This window comes from Calonectris borealis, chromosome 2, assembly GCF_964195595.1.
Source record: "Calonectris borealis chromosome 2, bCalBor7.hap1.2, whole genome shotgun sequence".
NCBI classification, from domain to species: Eukaryota; Metazoa; Chordata; class Aves; order Procellariiformes; family Procellariidae; genus Calonectris; species Calonectris borealis.
The window spans coordinates 85822703-85845311 of NC_134313.1; the positions used below are offsets into that span (position 1 = coordinate 85822703).

A 22609-nucleotide genomic window follows, 5' to 3' on the forward strand; every position below is an offset into this window, starting at 1 on the left:
CAATACAGAGAAAAAATGGAGAAACTACTTCCTCCAAATAAAATGTAAAACAAGATTTGCTCATGCTATTACAGACAAGTAGAGGAAAAGTTATCTAAGAAGGGAGGATGGACTGGAAATGCTGAGTTCGTCAGTAATAGCCTCTGACATAATCAAGCTTGGAATAATATGTAGTATGACAACAAATCGTTGTGATATAGGTGTGTGATGGGCAAAAGTGATTTTTAACATTTATTTGAGCTAAAGCTCAGCTATCTATTTTTACAGACAGGCAGCTCTGACTTCTTGAATGCATGGATTTTCTGTTAAACTGTGGCTTGCTCTTAATCACAATGTGCCATGTTTTTTACCTGCTGAATTACCTCAATTCATTATTGAGAGACTAATTAGGAACACTGATGTGGCATTAAACATCAAAGCATCCTATACTAAGCAGTTTTACCAATGTCATACATGAAGAACTGCATTGTTTCCTTTATGTCTGTCATGGTTTTTTTTTTTTGATTACTCCTACTGCTTGTAGGAGGGAAGGAAAGGAAAATGAAAAATCGTTCCTGATTCACATTCCTCACACTACTTATGACTGTCTAGGCCACTATCCAACCCACTTTACTTCATCTCTTTTCAGTCAGAAAAGCCCTCCCCTACTCAGGTGTTCCTTATACTACTTCCAAGAAAGTAAAGCAATCCCTTCCCATAAAAAATCCTGTACTCAGAAAGACAACAGCTGTAAATAAACACTGTAATTCCAGAATTAAAGTTGTTAATTGAAAATGTGGCGTTTCTCAAATAAAGGTGACTGCTTAATGGTCTAATTAGTCACTCCTCATGCAGAAACTGTTCTATACATTAGATCAGCCTTGTAGCCCTTCTCAGAAATGTTTCTTTTGCAAGACTGGGGAAAAGGGTAAGAAAATGAGATGTATGCTTTGCATTTGAGACACAGGTGCACTGTGGATTAATACGGTAAGATATTTGGTGGTGTTTTTTTTTTTCCTTTCTTAATGATTTCTAATATTCAATTTGTTCACTGGATTGTTTCTAAGCACTTAGAGCTAATATAACCTTACCGTCTTGTTAATGAGTGGTAACTGTCAACTCAGTTAAAACTGCTCAACTCAGCTGCTGCTCATGTGCTTCATTCTACATTTATCTGTATTGAATTTCACTCAGTCTTGGATGATCCTTCTGCTGCATTTCTTTATGGTTGGTCTTTCCCATTTTTTCTTCTCAATAGCTTAGTATAATTAATGAAATTTGTCACCTGGCTATTCACCCTGCTTTCCACAAATAGTTTTAAATGCTAAGTGGCATTGGTTTTCCCCACATGCCAGTTTTCAGGGGTTTTTTGAGGTTGGTTTTTTTGTTTGTTTGTTTGTTATACTGGTATCACCGCACACTTTGGTCAGATACCAAAGTAGTTTTAGATAAGTATTAATATACCAAAGTCACTGGGTTAGGTATTTCTTCTTGGATTACTGCATCAGGTACATGTGATTAATTACTGTTCATTTGTTGATTTGTTCCATAGCCTCTTCCACAGTGCCTCAGTTTGAGACTCTTTCTTTGACGCATTTCTTATAAAATGACTGTGCCGTGCTCCCCAAGGTCTCCCATGGTAAAGAGATTTTTAAAAATTATTTTAGCTTTTCTTCAACAGCCTTGTTTTGCTCTCTTTACATCTTTTATACCCCAACTCTCTTTTGGCACAACAGTGTTTGGTAGGCTTCATCATCCTGATGTTTCCAAAGAAAAAAATTATTTTTTTTATTGCAAGCTTTTCCTCAAACTTTTTTTGATGGGTTACTGTGCTTTACAATTAACATGCAAGATTTCTCAGTCCTTTCTATTTCTTTCATATGGAAACAACCACACCTTTTAAAAGACTCTGCCTTTATTTGCCCTCTCTACTGTGCCATTTAGTCATTCCAACTGCCTTTGCATTTGCTTTAAGCATTACTTAAGACCAAGTTTAGCTGTAGTTCTTCTTTTGGAGATTTGATTACTAGGTAGTTTATGAAGCAGTCATTTATTATGGCTAGAGCCTCTTGATACTAGAGTTAAACCTCAATGTAAAATTTATCCTGCCTTCCAGGGAGTAAGTGAAGTCCCCCATTACTGCTGCATTTTTCCTGCCTTAGAAGCTATCTGAACATTCTCAACACATCATCAGCAACATTACTATTCCAGTCAGCAGGGTAATGACAATGTTCTTGTAGTTTTAATATTACATCTGAAACATCCATACAGATGCTTTTTAGTTGTTGAAATGGTTATGTTGTCACGATTTGACTTAAGGCTGTCAGATAGAAAGTATTCGTACATCAAGGGTGTGTAAACATTGCTTCTGTAATAGTTTACCAGGTCCAAAATTACACCTCTTTAGGACACTACTGAATTTTACAATAAAAATTGATAATCAATATTAAGTAGTAAAATAAATATAGCAATATAAACATATTTAAAAATTATTTAAAAAATAAAAATGGACCATGCATTCCAAAAGATACTATATTTTCTATTTGTTTTGTAAATATATACAGAAATATCTTCCTAAACAGGCTTTCCTAATTTAAAGGAAGGGTTCTGTTTGTGGGTAGTACCTCTTTTATTAATACAAAAATGGCTCAAGTAGGTCCTTTGACTAATATGAAAAATCTCTTCAGTAGAACTGTAATTATTGGCATGTCTTTTGTACGAGACTTTGAAAAGCTGTATTATTTATACTGATACCTAAAGTATTGAGTATGCTAATTCACTGGAAGATAACAAAACAAACAAATACGTTTTGGCAACAGTTAAGGTTACATATATCTGACAACAAAATAGACAATAGACAATACCCCATGCCACACAAATTAGATATACACTAAATCCAGGGTAAATCCTAAGTGTAAATTTATGAATACAAACTATTATCCCTGATAACTGGGATTTTTGTTTGTTTGTAACCTAATGGAAAATTTCTATTTTGGAAAAAAATATTTTAAAAGGAAAAATGAAGATTTGGTACACATGTTCAACATATAGGACAGCTACACTACTACTCTTGAGTAATAGACTTAGAACAAGCTCTTCTGGTGAGCTTATTCCCCAAGTCCTTTACTAATACCTTTCTGCAGAGAGATGTCTTTGCAACAGTCCTATCTCCTGTCTTGAAGAGCTCCATACAGGCAACCTGTATTTTGGAAAACTTCATCTAAATTCTGCAGGGAATAGACTCTTTAGCAAATGGACCCAAGCTCACAGGAATACAAAGACGACTTTAAAGGTATTCTGTTCCAACCCCAGACATACAGATTTATCTCTGCTCAGGTTCTTGGCTGTTAAGTCGTTAAGCACAATCTGAATGCAGATATCACCTCTGCACTTTCTTTCCAAACAAAGGCGTTTGTGTTCTTTTCATTGTTATTTAAAATATGTTGTTGAAGTTGTAGCTGAAAAACTTGTGGGAACAACTATTTAAATAAAAACTAACGGCTTGTCAAGAACCAACCAGAGCTAATCCCGATAAGCAGAAAAAAATATGAAGAAAAACTGAAATAGTGCTTTCATGTTTTTACAGGCTGGTGTTTTCCACTACAATTAAAAAAACCCCTGTGTATTCTAGAAATTAGATATTCACAAATGTGATTAATCTGAAAATTCGCCACTGTCATTTTAGTGTCATAGACTGTGTAAGTGTTATATGATTAGAAACAATGGAGAAGTTTTAAATTCAAATCTTAGATCTCCTGCTTTACTTCTTATTGTCTGACAATTTTTTATTGTCATTAAAAATGTGCATGTGTTCTAGAACACAAAGAAATATAATTTGAGCATTACACATAATTTTGGAACAACAACTGAAAGATGACATGTAGGCAAAGTACCTAATAAAGCAAAGAAGCCATTGCTGTAGAAGGCAATACATTCACAATCAACCAATATGAGTCATTACCCTTAATGCCGTACAGAATACACCACGCAAATAACCCTTTGCAAACTCCACTATAAGTCTAGGAATATTGCAGTCTCATACTCACCTGTTTTTTCAGACATTTTGAGATTAATTAATAAGCTGCTAGACCTGAAATCCCTATTCTTTTACAGCCATCTTCACCTTAAAAAAGATGATATCTTCCTGCAAAGCATGTTCTGCATGGCTTCACTTGTCACATCCTTCTAGATGAAAAAAGGAGAAAATACCTAACTGTGGTGATGTGCATTCTATTTGCCTAATTATCATGTTTGACTTCCTGCACTTCTTTTTAATCTTTGTAGCCTGATATACAGTAAATAGGATTATTTAATCTAGAGTTTCAATCATTCAATGGAAGTGTTCCTGTCATTGTGTAAAAGTCCAGCTAACATTTCCTTTTATAAATACATCTTGAATGAGTTGATAAAATATACTGAATAGCCAAATGATGCAGCAGTATCTTTAAAAAGACAACAAGGCACGTGGGCGTGAAAAGTTATACAGGCAATGAACATGAATGAGCACCTCTCTTAAAATAATGTTGAGAAGGTACTTAAGTAGTAATTGACATGCTAATTCACACTTGAGTTTGTCAAGGTATCTTCAGTTTCATCACCTATTGATTTAAGATTAGCTGATAAATATCCTTAAAAATGAAGTTACCAAGTTCAAGATGAATATAAAAGGATGCAGAATTATCTTTATTTCTTCACTGCCACATCTTATGGATGTAATTGACGGACCACCTTTTTCATGTTTTGTATTTTTTTTAAATACAGAAACTAAGTATTTTGGCATTTTACATAATTTTAACACAATGATTGACAGAAGCTATGCATACAGAGTATGGCATAAGTTAAAAATGCAATTACAGAGAAGGCAAGTTGTACCACACCAACTTTGTGGTCAGTCAACTTTGGCTGGCTGCCGAATGCCCACCCAGCCGCTCTCTCACTCCCCCTCCTCAACAGGATGTGGGAGAAAATAAGCTCAAAAAAAGTTCATGGGTTGAGATAAAGACAGGGAGATCACTGACCAATTACCATCACTGACAAAACAGACTCAACTTGGAGAAAATTAATTTAATTTATTACCCACTAAAATAGAGTTGGATGGTGAGAAAAAAAGACAAAAAACTAAAACACCTTCCCTCCACACCCTCCCTCTTCCCAGGCTCAGCTTCACCCCTTCACTCCCGACTCCTCCACCTCCTCCCCCTGAGCAGCGCAGGGGGATGGGGACTGGGGGCTGCGGTCAGTCCACAACAGCCCCTCCCTGCCGCTCCTTCCTCCTCACGCGTTTCCCTGCTCCAGCCTGGGGCCTTCCCACGGGCTGCAGGGAAACCCCTGCCCCAGCGGGGTCTCTCCCGGGGCCGCAGGGGCGTCTCTGCTGGGGCGCCCGGAGCCCCTCCGCCCCTCCTCCTGCTCTCCCCGCGGGGCTCGCAGGGCTGGTTCTCACACGGGTTCCTCAGCCCTGGCTGCCGGGCAGCGTTTTGCCCTTCCTTACCCGGGCTCTCCCCGAGGCGCCCGCCCGCGGCTGAGGGGCTCAGCTGTGCCCTGCGCTGGGGCCGTCGGAGCCGGCTGGAACCGGCTGCGTCCGGCCCGGGGCAGCCCCGGCCGCGCCTCACGGGGGCCGCCCTGCAGCCCCCCCCCGCTGCTGCTGCTGGCACCTGGGCACCTGCACCCTGGTGCAGTTATCTTCCTGCTGTACACGTGATTCATAGTAGGGAGGTGAGGACATGTTATAATACTTAGTCAAATTCCATGTAAGACTACCTAGAGAATAAGTCCTCAGTCATTAATGTTCCATGAACAGGAAGAAGCCCCTCAGTGAGAGAAGCTGCCCTCACTTCAAAACAGCTCCATGAAAGGGCCACAACTCGGTATGTTTTGTAAAGGTCACTATGACAGCCAGGAAAAGTAGTAATAAACCAATAAAATGTCTGGCTTCCAAAAACTTCATGGCAGTCACTCAGCTGGGGGAATCAATACATTAATTTTGAGTTTGACACCAAACTATTTCTCTAAGGAAACATGAACTGTATTAGAAGCAATGCCTTATGCAATCAAGCCTCCACTTGTGTATCAACACGCACGTGTCTTTGTGCACACACCCCCGTGTTGGTGCCCCTGGGGCCCGTGGCTTTTGGAGCCTTGGACAATACCAGCCAAATCTGACAGATGTTTGAGGGCCACAGGGGATCATCATTACCTATAAGCGATGTGAGAAAAAAGGCTAGATGAGGGAGAGAAATCTGTTATAATCTAACCTCATTGTAAGTGTTCTGACTGAAGGAAACAGCATATTACTGAAGACCAGAAAATTTGCAAGGGAAACCCAACAACAGCAAGGGAAGCATTCACCGCAGTTCACCAGTGACCACACTACATGTACCTGTGGTTTTGGGTAATCATGGTACTTCCTGCTTTCAGACATTACTCATTTATTCTTTAACACAAACAAGTATTAGATACTTTACATAGTACACATTGCAAATTAACCTAAATATTGTAAAGAAGCACAATTTAAAATATATTTCTAGTATTCACTTCAGACACAAACTCAATTACTTCATCTTCTAACCCAAAGGAACTCATCTTCCTTTGACTGCATGTAACACTTATCTCATTTTAAAAGCAAAAAGGTCTGTAAAAAATCTCGAGGATACACCACAGTGTAATGGATTAATTTCTTCATAAGGTGAATTTAAACTCATACTATCCCACACCTGTATCCCTTTATGATTTTTGACATACACAAAGTCTGTGTGTGCCACAATATTAAGACTGTCCACATTGCAGGTATTTCCTAATTTTTGACATTTCAAAAACCTAATGTGAAGAAAGCACTTGGTAATTGTAGAAATTCTTGAAATGTTACAGAATGTCAATACAGGAATTAACATCACTGAGGCTCTGTATCAAGAACCAGAATTACTAGTGGTAAAGATTAGCATGGTCATTTTACACAGACATGACAAATCAATAAGATTCTCTCAGTTCTCTTCCCTTGAACCTTTCCAGTCATTTAATTAACAGAAAAATGTAGATATTTAAAATATAAGCATTATATTCCTCACCACCACTAAGCTAGGTGATTTTAATTTTGCCAGTGGCATAGCTTTTCTTATTGTTTTCACTGATGTTCTACTCAAAAAAACCTGTTCGTTATGCAAAAGTGTAGTTTGCACTTGGTCAACAACAAAAAAACTACTAACATAGTACTAACATACAAAGAAGCACCCACCCTAAAAAACAACAGACAACTTCAGCAATGTACAGCTTCTACCCTAGTTTCTGAAGGCAATACCATTTAATAAATGAAAAATTTAAATAGTGTAGGCAGGAACAAGGCTATCTTTCCCCACAAAAAAATACTGCTAAAACGTTTGAGTGAGAAATGAATGGCAGTTCCACCTAAAAGACGTTGGTTTCATCAATATAGTCGTTCAGTGTAAAGAACATGTAAAAGCCACAGAACTTCAGCTGCTGGTGTGTCAAAATCATGAAAGGGTAAGAAGTAAAGAATAAAAAAAAAAGAGGCCAAGTTTTGTACAGACTTTTTCAGTCCACAAGAATCTTGGGGAAGATTAGATCACCTTGACAAAATTATTTTGAACCATTAATTGAAATAACAGTCTCCACATAGCAAACTGATGTTTTGCAATATAGAACTGACAGACTGTATAAAGCTTACTCACAAAAAACAGTTATTACTTTGACATATTAGCTTCGATGTTGCTGTTTTGACATGAAAGACCAAGTTTCTTCCTGGTGCAATTCCACATTGACTTAAATGAAGTTAAACCAGGTACACACTTTATCCCATGTCTTTGGACTCAGACTGAACTTCAATGTGTTCACGCTTTTCTGTTTGTTTAGTTGGTCTGTGTGAAAGACTGAATTATAGAACTTTTGTCTCAAAGACTGCTTATCTGGGCGAGGGTTCCTTTGGCTGCTGAATATGATAAGATCAGCTGCAAGGCGTGAAAGATCTGGGCGAGGATTCCTTTGGCTGCTGAACATGATAAGAATGGCTGCAAGGTCACAGAGATCTCCGGCTAGCAAGGTGTGAAAGATCTCCGGCTGGCACGTGCTTGGACAGTCAAGACTCAGGAATGCGGAGACATGTCGTTGCCATGGAAACTGCAGCCCTCGAACGAGAATAACAGGGACTGCCAAGAGGACCCCAGTGCCCGACCCCGCCGAAACACCGCGGACCCCGGAGCGACCGCCCACCGCCGGAACACCGAGAGACTTGGACCCCCAGGACGCCACGGATCCATGGTGGGGACTATTCTTGCAAATCTATCCTGAATGCCTGCTTGACTTCTGTCTTTTTACTCTATTCTATCCTATCGCTACTAATTTTCTACTTTTGATACTAAAAGTTGCTGTTTTGGGTATACGGCATTTGATCTCGTTTTGTGTCTTAATCTCGCTCTTGGGATCATATCGAAACCTCCCCCGACTTCGGATCGGGACATTCCCGACATCGGATCGGGACAGTCTGTCAAGTCAAAATGCCCTTCTCAGTCTGTATATAACCATTTTCTGTCAAAGGACTGCAATGCAAGTACTACGCTTCAGGAAACCTCAGATACGGCCGGACACGCTGGAAGAAAGTCAGATTGATCAGGCAGACGAAAGCACTCTCATCCCTTGAGTTTGATTTTCCCCCAAATAACCTTTGAATGTTTAGAGATTTCACTTTAAAAATAATAAATAAAACCTAAAGGTCCACAGCATTCTATGACTTGTGGAATTTGAGTAATGTGCCCTCAACCTCTCAAAAAGAAACCAACAGTTGTTAAATAAAGGTAGGGTTGCTATCAGCATAGAGGCAGCAAAGGGGGTTGTCTGTGCCAACAGAACTCAAAAAAAAGCAAGTACACATGTGCACATTTTTATTTTGAAAAGCTTTTGGGTTGGCAACAGTCTTGAATTTGCTTTTTGTAAAAATAAATTAGAAAATGAGATGGCTAACATGATATAGGACCATATAATGTTGCATAATACTGACCTCAGATTTGGTGACAGCAGTTAAGATGGAGAGGGCACATTTCCTCTGTTTCTTGGTAAGGCTGCTCCCTGAGCAACAATGGGAGACAGGTAGGAGAATAAAGAAATAGACACTGTCCTATATGACCAGTGTTGGCTTTCCATCAACTTCAATGGCACTGAATCAAAACGTTATTTAGCAACAGTAAGGGTGACAAGAATTAGGACCTGAGTAATCAGAGAGCAGAAAAGCATAAACATCAAAACAGATAAAAAGTACTGTAAAATCTGAGGTTAGTGACCTAATGCAATGAAAATACTGTAACAGGGAAGGAGATGATTTTGAGTAATCAGAGAGCAGAAAACCATAAAGACCGAAATGAATAGAAAGTACTGTAAAATCTGAGGTTAGTGACCTATGGAGAAACTGTAACAGGGAAGATTTTTTTTTTAATTAAAAGGGATCTATTAAAAATACCAACCTCTACTTTTTCAGTGCAAATATCTATAATCTCAATCTTTCACAGATTTGCTGAGAGGTCCTTTGGAAGAAATTGGAGACATCTCAGTGTTAAATTGAATTAAAAATTGTGAAGCTAAAATCTTTGCTCAAATATTAAGTGTATTCATTCAATGTTGGACTTCCCCCTTTCTAAGAGCCCTGGAAGAATTAAAAAGTTACTCTCTTTTACACTAAACACATGAAATACGTGATTTTAAAGCTTTGCTGAGCCAAAAGCCCTCTCCTTTTCTTTTTACTTTATTTTCTACATCTGTCTATTCTAGTATAAAATTTCAAAGAAGCAACCGATGTCCATAAAAGAACAGAAAAAACTGCTTGCATATTTAGATTGTTATTGCTACCACGTTTTCTCTAGCTATAGAGGAAAATTATTTTATCTAAATACATTATTTGTGAAACTAGCAACCTAAAAGGTAGAAAATGAGATGCACATTATTCTAGATGCTGATTATGCCACTTGCACGCCTTTTTACAAAGGCATGAAAATGGCTAACAAGCCATGTGCAAAATCTTTAGACTGTAACATGTACACTTTCCTTTTCATTTTCTTTATCATAAAGAAAAACACTTTTTTATAAGAATAAATTTTGGAACTGTTTGCTTGTGTTTAAAATGCTGAAACATCTGATATGCTTTATTTTATGTAAACCTCTAACATTGAATAAAGGCATTTTAATTGTAAAACTCCATTTTTGTTTCTTCCTTAGCACTTATTCTGAAGTATACATATTTTCCCCTTGCTGTCATTAAATCTGAGATGTGAAATTGTCTTGATATGATCAGGGAAGATTAGATTCATTCTCCTGTATTAGAACTAATTTATTCCAATGACATATCACTGTATTACTTTGAAAAAGAATTTTGAATGACAAGTCTGTTATGCTGTATTTCTGTTTTCAAGAGTAAAATAACAAATTAATACAATCACTACCTTGAAAATCCAATATAACACCTGGGATTTCTTTCCTAATCTAACTTTCAGTACAGTCATTTCAGGACATTTTAAAAGCTGTTACTTTCCTCTTCCCTTTCCTGTATTCACACTCATTTCCAGCTGTTCCATACCTCCTTATCTCCCCCATCAAATCTTGAAGTGTTTTTGGATTACAGGTAAAAAAATGTAAGAATTAAGTAAAGTGTCACTCCCCTTACCCTCTAAATTTGGGGAGAAAAATGCAGTTGAAAAACAACACTGATTTGAACACCTGAAAAACCATTCCTATTTACCCTTCAGAGGACATCTGAAGTGGATTAAGAGGTATCTGTTCAGTATTTAGAGATCCAAAGGGTCCACAGAGAAATCAAGATCAGTCTTGTTCATTATATTCCTCTGCTATTCCCTCTAAAAGCATGACTCACTCAGTCTCAAACCAACACTGATCTTCCCTTTACCATTGCACATTTACTTCTCTCTCCAAAGTAAAAAGGACAGTGAATGTGTAGTTATGACTGCTTCCAGTGCAACTCACTTTTAAGAAATATCAGAAGGAGCAGACTTTCTGGAGACAAAGAGGCATGAAGGTTCAAAATGAAGAAAGCTATGGACTGAAACATGTACTCAGTTTCTCTTCTTTCCTAAAATTCTTCATTTGTTATTTGTTTTCTATATTCTGACACGTGAATTATCTAACCTGGAAGCATGCAGAAAATGCAAGAGAAATGCAAACTGTATCGGCCATGGCAACTGAGAAATGTTAAAGCTTGCAGCCCTACAGCACAAGTTTTTCTAGATTTCCTCAGGATAATCTTCATTCCTCTGAGCTGGTGCAGTTGGTACCCGACTCCTCACCAGGCCACGGTGCATTCACTAGCCCTGCCCCTTTCAGTGCTCTCAGCTATGTTTTCATTAGAATAGTTTTCATCAGAGAGATGCAAAAGACAAGAAGTCTCATGTAGCTGAAAGCTCAGTTCTGTGGATTCAAGCTGCTTGTTTGAGACAAGGATATTTGTTCCCGCTTAATCAAATTTCCACAGTTTTTCCACTGCACGCACACATACTCGTGCTCGATCCACAGATGAGCAGTCTGTCAGAACTAACATTGTTAGATACTATTGATCATTAGGAAGTTTTCAAGAAACCCTCCCCAAATAATTCATCATTTTAGAAAAATAAGTCACTGTGGTTTTAAATTCTTTAAAGATACCTTTTTTAATACAAAACCAGTTTTGGAGTTGTTCAGGAAAACATACCCTGAAACATTGAAGATTTAACCCAAGTGCAACAGCAGGGAACCAGTTCAATAATCCCAGAACCACAGAAAATACTTAACATCTACAAAAAGGTAATTTCTTATTTCTACCATAACCTCATTTTTCCAGGATCTGTGTTTTGCCATGTTCCTATAAAAACCTTCTGAGTATGGCTAATATGGATTAATTTTATACAGATTTCCAGTCTCCAAATTTCTTAGAGAAAAAAAATAATGACTGAAGAATGGGGATAAGCTTGATATTAAAACATAATGGTGACTTGTTGTCCTAACACTTGCTGTATAATAGATGATGGCAGTAAATTAATCCATCCTCTTGACAGTCATTTCACAATAAGAATGAGAAACATTACCAGTTTCATTGCAGGCCTACCTTATTCTTGTCCTCAGTGTGGATTTCCATGACAATGACTGTAATCATTATAACAGCATTGTACATAATCACTCTGTTTTCTGTGATGTTACTCCCAAATTGGGTGTGAAAAATGTGAAAGGACAAATATCAAATGGCAAAACTCTCACCAGTGAAGCAGAGTAGCCTACGTTATTAATAATTGACAGAATTGATAGCGTGCTGCCACCAAACAGAAGCCTGGAATTAAAAGGTACTGCTCACATAGCCTTCTTTCATAAACTGAGGGTCTCTGCATAAAAACCTCTTGTCAAATTAAAGGCACGTAGAGACCTTGATGAGGTGTGTACAATTAAACACAGCATCAGTAAAACATCCATTTTTCAAAATGAGAAGGAACTCATGCACAATGACCACTACTAAAATTTTCCTAATTACTAATATTATGTCAGTCTCAGCCAGGCTTTCATTTTTTCTGAATTAAAAATATATACCTGAGCTAAAATGATTGATCTTTGCAGTAAATCAGGTCATCAGAACCATCACAACAAATGGAAAATAAGACTGCAGATGCTTCTAAGTCCCACAAAGCTTCTGCAAAGATGAGCTTACTAATGTTGTGAAGTACTCAGAGAATGGTGGACACCACAGGGAATTCTTTGAGGAAAAGGGGATAAAAATTGGTAAGTACAGAGGAAGAAATGTCCTCAAACAAGGCATGTAGTCACATTCTGACCACGAAGGATTAAAAGAAATTGTATTCATTGATCTCCATAAATGTAGCATTAATAGAGTGGTCAGAGGATGAAAGCAAATATATAATGCTATCATAGGAATGTAAAATTGAAAGGGACCATCCTTTAGCTCACTGAATCCAGGGCTCTGTTCTTGTGTGCAATCATGTCTATAAATGCTTTCACAAAGACGAGCATGCTGTACTTTGCAACCCCTTCAGATTTTTGTTTCCACTCTTCCTATTAGTAGACACTTTTAGAATCTCACTTATTTTCTTATTTCCATTCTAAATTAACTCATGGCCAGCAAAACCTCATTTTTTCAAATAAAAGCTGAATCAACTTAAATAGCTCTTCTTTTTCCCTTGTGGCTTCTTCTGAAGTGTATTTATAGAATAATATGTGCTCTCCACTATTATTTGTGGGAGTAATTAAACAAACATATTTTATTCTCCACCACCACCCCAACGATAGCATTCGATTTTCTCTGTATAGCTTCATATGCAAATTATTTTTCTTAGCCAAAAGCCATCACAGCAGTAAACAGGTTAACATTATTTTTCACAATGACTTCAATACCACTTTATCTCTGTTTTGATTATCTCAGCTTTTGCAGCTTAGTATCATATTTACCTTCTTTAAGGTATGACAGCAGAGGCAATAATTGATCTGGTGACCAGATCTTTCTCTTCCTCTGTCTCTTACACCTGACAAACCAGTAGTGTATAACAGAAATTCATTATATTGTTCTGTAAGACCCTTATCACATCGTGGTCCTGAGGTTTACTCTGTATCTTCATATTCAAATCTTATTCATGGTATCTAGCTCTTTCCAGACAATGTTTTGATTCTCCTGCATAGCTTTGCATCAGCAACAGGTTTGTAAAATGTTTCTTCTATTCCAAAATCATTCATGAAAATGTTAATCAGTCTAAGATGGGTCTGGAAGCATATATCCTCATCCCCTTACCCATTTTAAAAGTTTCTCTTTCAATACAACCCACTACCTCCATTTAGAAAGGTCCTTCCCCAGTTTGCATTTCTTGCACAAATCTCAACATTTTTCAGTATGCTGAAATACTTGGTATTTTACTAAGGTTGGCATAACTAAATAATTTTTTTTTGGTCTTTGTGTTAACAGTATCTTAAATACAGATGCTCCACTTGCTATTTTTAGTTCAGATGATACTGTTCAAATTTGAAAGCCCTTGCTATCAGACATCTGTCATTTCAGAAGCTACTGGTTTCCTTGGATATTTTTCATACTCTAAGATATAATTTTCAGGTTTCCCAACTTGAAGGCAAACTAAAATGAAATAATTCCTTTTCCATGCCCTCATGCCCATTAACCATCTTTCTACACCCATCATATTCAACGTCTGTCTCTATTTTCATTAAGGAAGTTAAGATTCATCTAGATTACATAATAAAAAATTCTATCATAATGCTGAAAGACAGTGTTCAGGGGGAGAAAAGCTCTATCTGTCATAAATCTTACATTAAAGCTATATATACAGTTTTGTGTTATTCTAATGCAAATTTAAAACCCAAGCTATACAGAAAACATTACACATGATAAACCAGACTTCAGCTGGCCATCCTACAACTGCATCAGCATGAACTTTATGCCTGAAGCTCACTATATGTGTCAAAACATGAATGCAGGGCTTCTTGTTCTCACAGGCTTCTGAGAAACTGTAACAAGTAACACACCTCCTGCCTCTTTTTATGAAGAAAGTCATAGAGGATTTCCCTTTGGAGGAGTCCCCTTGCACCCTACTCTTAGAGTGGAATGAATACCCTGTGGAGCCTACACTGTATTTATACTATTGCCTGAAGTAGAACTGAATCTTATTCTGAAACAGTCTGGAAAAGTCTTTAGCAGTGACATGTTTAAGCCCCATGCATTTGGGGTTCTACAGAATCTGATGTTAAGAGGATCACCTGCACTCACTCCGTGTTTAGCTGAGCTCAGAACAAATGCTGTTTTATCATATTTAATATCTTCATCCTATTTATGTTTATTTATCTTTTTTCTTTATAATAAACACAGAAACTATACATAGACAACTGGCAAGTTCACTATGCATGTATGTGGCAATCCAAGAGGTGTCCTCCTTTAAAAAAGGAGGTGCTATCTTAGAATATACGTGGTTTTCCTCTATCAATGCCACATTTCAGGGGATGGGAAAACCAACACCAAAACCAAAAAGAAGACAATGACCTTACCTTTCCTACATACTGAGGATCTGGTCCCATGTGTTCTTCTAAAACAAAGAACTGGTTCCACACCCATCCACGCTTGGGACGATGATGCACTTCTGTTTCGCCCTCTACGTGTTTGGTTTGATTTCTAGTCACCTTGATGGAGCCATGGTGAGCAGCTCCATAACACCTCTGTACAAAACAGAGACAAACTAGGACTGGGCAGATACAAGATGTACTTGTAATTCTCATTGTAGGATAAGCTTCCTGTTGAAGGTTTTCTTTCTCTTGTCTTTTTCAGCTGTAATCCTTTAATAAGTTCCCAAGACAGAAGGTGAAGCTTGATTCAGAAATACAGTCCAAAATGGGTTTTTCTGCTTGTTCATGGTTTAGCTGCCCATTTGGGAAAGCTCAAATTATATTTACATTATGAAAAGCTGACTGGAAAGATTGGTATTTCTTCTGAGGTCTTCACAATAGAGTTCCACAGCCGACCATTTTCTAATAGGGAAAGAAAAGAAAGTCACTTACTCATCACTAAAACCATCAATTTTCAGGTTTCTGACCTTACATTATACTCACAGCTGTACTAACCAGTCTCTCAAAACTCTCATTGTAAATAAAATTTCTTTTCAATCCTTCCTGTAAAAGTGTTTTCAGCTTGTTTTTATTAAAATACCTTAAGAATTAGCATGGCTCTTCCAAGCTATGAAAACATACACATTATTAAAAACTAGATGATTCAGGACAGGTCCTTTGGCCTTTACCTGCAAATCACTGACCTCGTCTGGCAGTAAAATAAAACCACTGCTACAGTGTCATTAGATAGATAGTGACTGGTAATTAATTTCACATGAGTTCTTGATCTTTTGTACACCACGCAGAGATCCAACATGGTAAAAAATACCAAGGCTATGATGGGTTTCAAAAGAAAGCCTCCAAAATGGGCTTTGAGGTTTCTGAGTCAGTATTAGAGCATACTGACAGGAACTTTCAGTCAAAATGTGCACTTTTACGCCCTGTGCTTTACATAAATTCCAACCAATAGCATACTGAAACCTCACAACATTATTTCATACTGACCGAAAGTTCAGGTACTGTTGTTTAGATGATCAGTATTATTTTAATAAAAGCATCTAATATTTTCTCTGCTTCAAAAAGGAAAATGTATCCTTTTATACTACAATAGTAAAATGTGAAAATGTGCATGGAAGTTAAGGTAGCTCTAAAAGTGAAGTACCTTGTAAGAAATAAAATAACACTTCAACCTCAGAGAAATAGTTATCCTAAGGTAACTGTTTGTTCAGTTATCTGAAGATATCAAAGATCAGTCAAGCAGAAGTCTCAAAACATGCAACTAAGACTACAAAAATTAGAACTGCCTTCCAATATTGGCTTTGTTTGAGTATCATAAAGCCATTACAAATTATGTAAACAGAAACACAACGAAACTAATTTTGTTTCTAAGTTTCATGGGAACCCAACAGAACAAATTCAAAATCTCTAAAGAAGAACCAAACAAGAAATCAGAAATCAGATGGAAAAATACTGCAGTGGGAGGAAGCTCATCAACTGTCATTTGGCTGCAGATTTTTTTCCCTTATGCTTCTTTCAAATCCATAATAATATTGGAAGCCCAACCATACTTTCTTCTGTATTCATCTAAGTACAATTTCTCACCAGAATAATGGAAGAAGACTTCAAGACTGCTGTACATTAGAAATACTCAGAAAGAACATATTTTCCATTGCTGTTACTGAGTTCAGGACAGTGGGTTATGCTGAAGTAAAGGAAGAACTCCAGTCCCTTGAGGCTGGACAGGAGTTCAAAAAGAAGCTCTATAGGGTATTTTCCACTGAGGAAAGAAGTTGTTAGACATTTAGTATTACCCTGCTTCTTATTTCCATATCAAAGTAGTCTCCCCTCAACCCCTACAAAGACCAAGCTCCTGGTCTTTTAAAAGCCTCACATCCCATCTCAGAACAGATTCATACAACATGATGTATTATTACCTTCTTTAGGTACAAATGTGATTTAATAGGAATTTTTCACAGCTAAATGTTGTACGAAGTCTAAGTTATATTAGGGACAGAATCCAGACATTCTGAGTCTCACATTTGTTTCTAACTATATACTCTTCTTTCTTGGTTTCCTTGCCTTTCTGCGTTCTTTCCTGATTCTTGCTAGAGATCAGTTTTTGCCTTAAGGCATGCAAATTCCTTCTAAAGATTTTTATATTTACAGATGAGCTATTTAAATAGATTAGTCATTGTTATACTTCAGATGTACATTAAAATTAAACAGTACCTCACAAAATGATAAGGCTGCAGTTTTATCCATTCAAGTATTATTTTTCTTCCCTTTGTTTCCATCTTGGAAAATGCCTGGGAGCAGTTCATAAGACTATAAGCAGTGCATAATAAGTTAAAAATGGTATATAAAGTGCATTGAGATTTCTCAGAATGGCACATTTAAAATGTATTTGAAATCATTACTACTGAACTTTCCTTTATAAAAACGGTGTGATGGTGGTGGTGGAAAATTCTTGCCTTATGAAAGAGTAAATATAAATGAGTGCAGAAGACACCAACAAATCAAGATTTACTATACAGAACTTTGTTTCTTCCCCCTCTCAGAAGTTATCCACAGAAAAAAATAAAAAAAAATACCAAGATGGAGCCTGTAAAATATGTTATTTTACAGTCTGGCTCATATATGACTTAGAACAAATAAGAGAAAAAAGTGGCGAACTATGAAAGGCTTCTTCATCTCAAAAAAATCTGTTCTTTTTAGCTTTAACATTAACTAAGAGGCATTAAATTTACATTTTGTCAAAACCATTATGTTATTTAACTCAATTCAGAGATTAACTGTTAAACACCTGCCCCAAAAATTAAAGTTTTAAAATTCTTTATTCTGAACAATTATTGTCCAAAATAATAATAATAATAAAAAGAAAGATTACAACGACATCTACTTCCTGTTATAATCATGCTTAGAAATTCAGGCCTCATCTGTTGCTGAATTGTGTGTGAAGCCTGGAGAATCATTTCCACTACGACAAATTCAACAATTAAAAGAGGAAGGATTTTTAGTGAAGATTCTTTTAAGTGTTTTCGTTCCGGTAAACATCTTTTAAAACCAAAGCCTAACTAATGCTCAATACAAAGGTCCTCATTCTTACTTACTCAGCACCCTCCTACTAAAGGTCTCGCATAAACATTCATTAAATACCTGCCCCACCTCCCCAAAAGAAACCTCAACTCTGCCATGAAGACAGCAAAGTTTGTCTACAGGGGGAAGTACAGCTGGAAAGACCTTGAATGGTGAACACAGAAGAGACAGTAAAGCAAAGAATAGAGAAACTTGAACTGTGAGTGATGGAAAAAAAGGATTGAACTTTCTGGAAAACCTTAAATTGTTGCCTTAAGTTAACGTACTGAGATGCTGACTGCTCAGTGCTCGTCTGCGGCTTCAGATTAAGTGCCCTGCTTTATGGTTTTTGTTATAATGATGTATGCAACTGCAGAGTAGACTTGTGTTATTGCAGTCTCCCGGGAGCCCTTATGAAAATGAGTTGTGTATCTCAAGAGACTGTCAGAGCGAGTTAAAATTAAAATAAATAATTAAATAAGATGAGGTGGGAAAGTTCCACCAGCATTGCTGGAAGTCATTACAGCAGAGTAGTTACTGCTTAGTGTGGCAGCAAGTCACTATAATGAATTCCCAGGAAACCAGTATGAGCACTGTGATGCAAAATGTGTATGCTTCACTATCACGAGGAGATGCATTCTTAGCAGCGGAGACTTGTCCTGAATCTCAGTGTCCCCCATCTCCCATAATCAAATTGACCACATATTTGAATTCATCTGAATGATTTAGTTTTGCAGATGCACATTCAGCACAGCTCTACACATCTTTTGTCACATCCCTCAGGGACCCTTTTCAGTCCTACGGTGACAGAGTGACAATTAGTTATGGAACTTGTACGAATTGCATTTCTTGTACGCTTTCTGACTTCTCCCTCTGCACTCTGCCCTCTAGAATTCCTCCCTGTCAGAACAAATTCTTCCGTTATCAAAATCCGACCAGCTTCAAATCAACATCATTATTTAGATCTAAATAATCAGGCAGGAGAATATTTCCTTCTTCCTGTGTTGCCTGTGCTTAGTCTATTGCCAATATTATATCCTTCAGCACTGCAGAAATAACGGTGTATTGACCTGGTGCTAGTATCAGAAAGAAAAATTGGATGTCATTTTTTGTTTTATCCTTCTGAAGAAGAGGTTGATAGATTGCCAAGAGAATATACAGTACTCCTGTGGACATCTGGTAATTGGCAGAAAAAAAGTGAAATTTCTAGGTAGATGAAGGGAAGTAGTTCACTATGGTTGATGTCTATTCTCTTTTCCCAAGGGTGGTAGAGCTGAGCTATGGAACTTTACACGAAAAAAGTTTTTCTCAGCCTATGCGATATAGACAAAATATATAATCATCAGTGCTTTCTAACAAACAGTGTCTTCTGCGCATGCTAGTCAATCTGACAGAAGTAGTGTCAAAACTGTTTTGGAAAGCATTTAAAAACTGTATCACATGTTGTTGTCTTGCCCCTTTGTTGTAGTTATGTTGTACCTATGTGTATGGCACTAAAAACTAGGAAAAAAAGTAATTCAATAAAATGTTCTTAAAATAGTTTAATAGTAACGTCAGTAATTAAAAATTTTTAACACTATAGTTCTATATTGACAGATCTTCTAGAAATGGGAAACTGAACTACTTTTTTACTTCAATAGCATAAGGAAATTTTCTTTATTTTGTGAGATAACTGCACGAGATATTGAACTCCCAAATTATTGCTAAATTTATGTGTAAATATATTATTATTCTGAATAGTAATACATTTTATCATCCTGGAAAACTAATCTTTATCATCCTGGAACTCAATCAATTTCCTAAAGAAACAGAGAGAAAAGAGCGTTGGATATCTCACTCCTCACCCTTTTAAGCCAACAAACCCAGCTGATGGCTGTATAGTGTCAAGGGGTGTTATTTTTTGTACCTCTCTTACACTTACACACAGTCTTTTGGTAAAGACCACTTCTAATCACCAAAACCCCAAAAGTGTCTATGCTAATATAGAACTGTTATTTCACCTAAAAAATCACTTTACATAAACTTCCTTTTACAAAATAAATAGAAATAACCACGAAAGAAAGCCTCCATGAAAAATAAAGATTGTTCTTTCATATAAGGCAACAGAAATTCTGTTGTGGGGAGAAAGGTATGGGGGGAAAAAAGTGAGAAAATAAAAAGAGATCCAAAACGGACAAGCAATCAGACATTATAAAAAGATAAATAACAGAAGAAAATTTAGAATAACAACAAAGACTGAAAAATCACTAAAAAGAAATCAAGGTAGAGAAGCAAAATGGAAATTTCAAGTGGAAACAGCTGAAGCTGTGAAAGCTGGTATGTGAAGGTATGAGAGATTATTTTTCTCTCAGACCTGCAAGCATATGTATGTAAAAAAACCAGCAGTACAATTTGTGTGAAATGTAAGAAATCCAGTTAATACAGTTCAAAAGAATGACTGTTAACATAAATAAAACATTAACTGAAAACAAAAATCATAATACAAAATTCCACATCAAATATATATATCTGTGAATTGGTATGCTGAAATTGCCAAGGGAAGTGCAAACCCGGTATTTATTTCCCTATGCTTTTTACCTTCCATACCCAAAAAGCTCTTCTTCTAAATTCCACATTTTCACATATAACCCACAGGTCAAGTCAACTGATGATACATTCAATTCAGAACAGAAAAAAATATATACAATATAAAGTTATATATAAGGACAACTGCATAGGCTTAATGATTACAGGTTGCTATGAAGTATGTGTGATAAGCCGTGATATTCTTAGGTTCAATTTACAATCAGAGAAACACATTATGTAAAATTAATTTTTTAGATGAGTACATGACTCTTGCTGACATTGCCCAAATAAAAATAAAGAAAAGGAAAAGAAACACCTTCCTTTTTTGTTTCTTCTCTGCATTCACCTTCTACCCCTCAGAGAAAGGAACAGTCATACCAAAAGCCAAGGAAGACATAAAAACCAGCAGCTGTATCCTGGGATATTATTAAGGAAAGGGAAAATCACACATTTTTGGGCATTCTAAAACAACAAAAGCAAAACTCCAGACATAAATCCTTCATTTGGAAAAGCAAGCTGGTCCTCTGGAAAGTAAATTATTATACTACATAACAGAAAGACAAATTGACAGCACAGATGTGGGTTTTACATGTCCTAATGTTGTAGTTAGACACCCAAAATTAGTCATTGCCCAGGAATTAACCAATTACTCTCCCCACCTGATTTTTTTTAAAGTGAACAGTAGCGTTTAGCTGCAGAGTTAGCATTAAATCATTTTAAATTAATCAAATTATTTCAGATAGGAATGTGTGATTAATTTTTCAATAGTATACTGACTGACAGACATGACAAACAGTCCATACTGATGAAGCTCCGTTCTTCTTACTGGCTCGGACATCCACATGTCAGAAGCCTCCATTAAATCTACAGTTTGTATCACATAATATTTCTTCCTAAGTACTCATAATCCAGGCTACTTTTTAAATCTAAAAATGTCTCTTTTTCTCTCTCTAATTCTTCCTCCATTCAAGGCAGATATTATTTCCAAATATTCCTTTTACTCTCACTGATATACTTCATGAGGTTTATTGCTAGATTTTTATTAATTAATATTTTTTGTTTTACTGACTCAACTCCGTAAAATTTCAGTAGCTTCTAAGTCATAGAAACCAATATACTATTATTGTTCTGTGAAAATCATAAAAAATACAGCTTAGCCATCCCTTTGGGTTAACAGCTGCTGAATATGTTCTTAATTTTAAACTAATTTAGATTTCAGAGGCTTAACTGAAACAGTTTGTGGTTTTGTTCTTATTCGCATTATAGGTTTGATTTTAGACAGCTCGTACCTAAAACTTCAACACAGCACAAGTATGGACTCTTCTTTATTTCTAGCACAACAGATTAGTCTGATCTTTTCCTTTGTAAACATATTATATTATGTTAATAATATCTTGAGACTGAAAAAGGAAGAAGATAAGGCCAGAGGTGACTTTTCACCCAGCATAAACACAGACATTTCTAGTTTTCTTTTTTAGTTCTGACTATTTTGTCAAGATGGAATAAAAAATGTCAACACTTTCCTTTAAAATCCTGGCCGCAGCCCTAACAATTAGCCAGCATTGGTTTGATTCAAGTTCTAGATAAAAGTTCATTTTCATTTTTCCTTGACTTTTATCTCTAATATTAAAGCAGTTCAGAATCCAGACTCCCTGTTAGCTTAACAGGCCTTAAAAAGTTACCTCGCTGGCTAGAATAGGTTGCATCATTTAAACTAGCTGGAGTCATAAAACAGAATCGACGTGGTATGAATAAAAGCTTTTGAGATTATTTATAGAAGAGGCCCCACATTCCTTAAAGAAGGAGGCATGTGAACTGGAATTCAGATTTTGTTATGAAGAAAGTTGAGAGGAAAGCCTAGCAGCACCTGCAATTAAAAGAGAACAGAAATGCTGAGCTAGTGCAA

At 36.7% G+C, this 22609-nt stretch overlaps 1 protein-coding gene across 1 annotated transcript in view; it reads right to left on the reverse strand.

Moving 5' to 3' along the window:
• The window catches only part of CDH18 (cadherin 18), a 575460-nt gene that overhangs the window by 166858 nt on the left and 385993 nt on the right, over window positions 1–22609 (reverse strand). The window contains exon 5 of the mRNA XM_075142498.1: window positions 15010–15486. Coding sequence (XP_074998599.1) covers window positions 15010–15237 — 228 coding nt within the window. The 5' untranslated portion in view covers window positions 15238–15486. The remainder of the gene's footprint in view (window positions 1–15009; window positions 15487–22609) is intronic.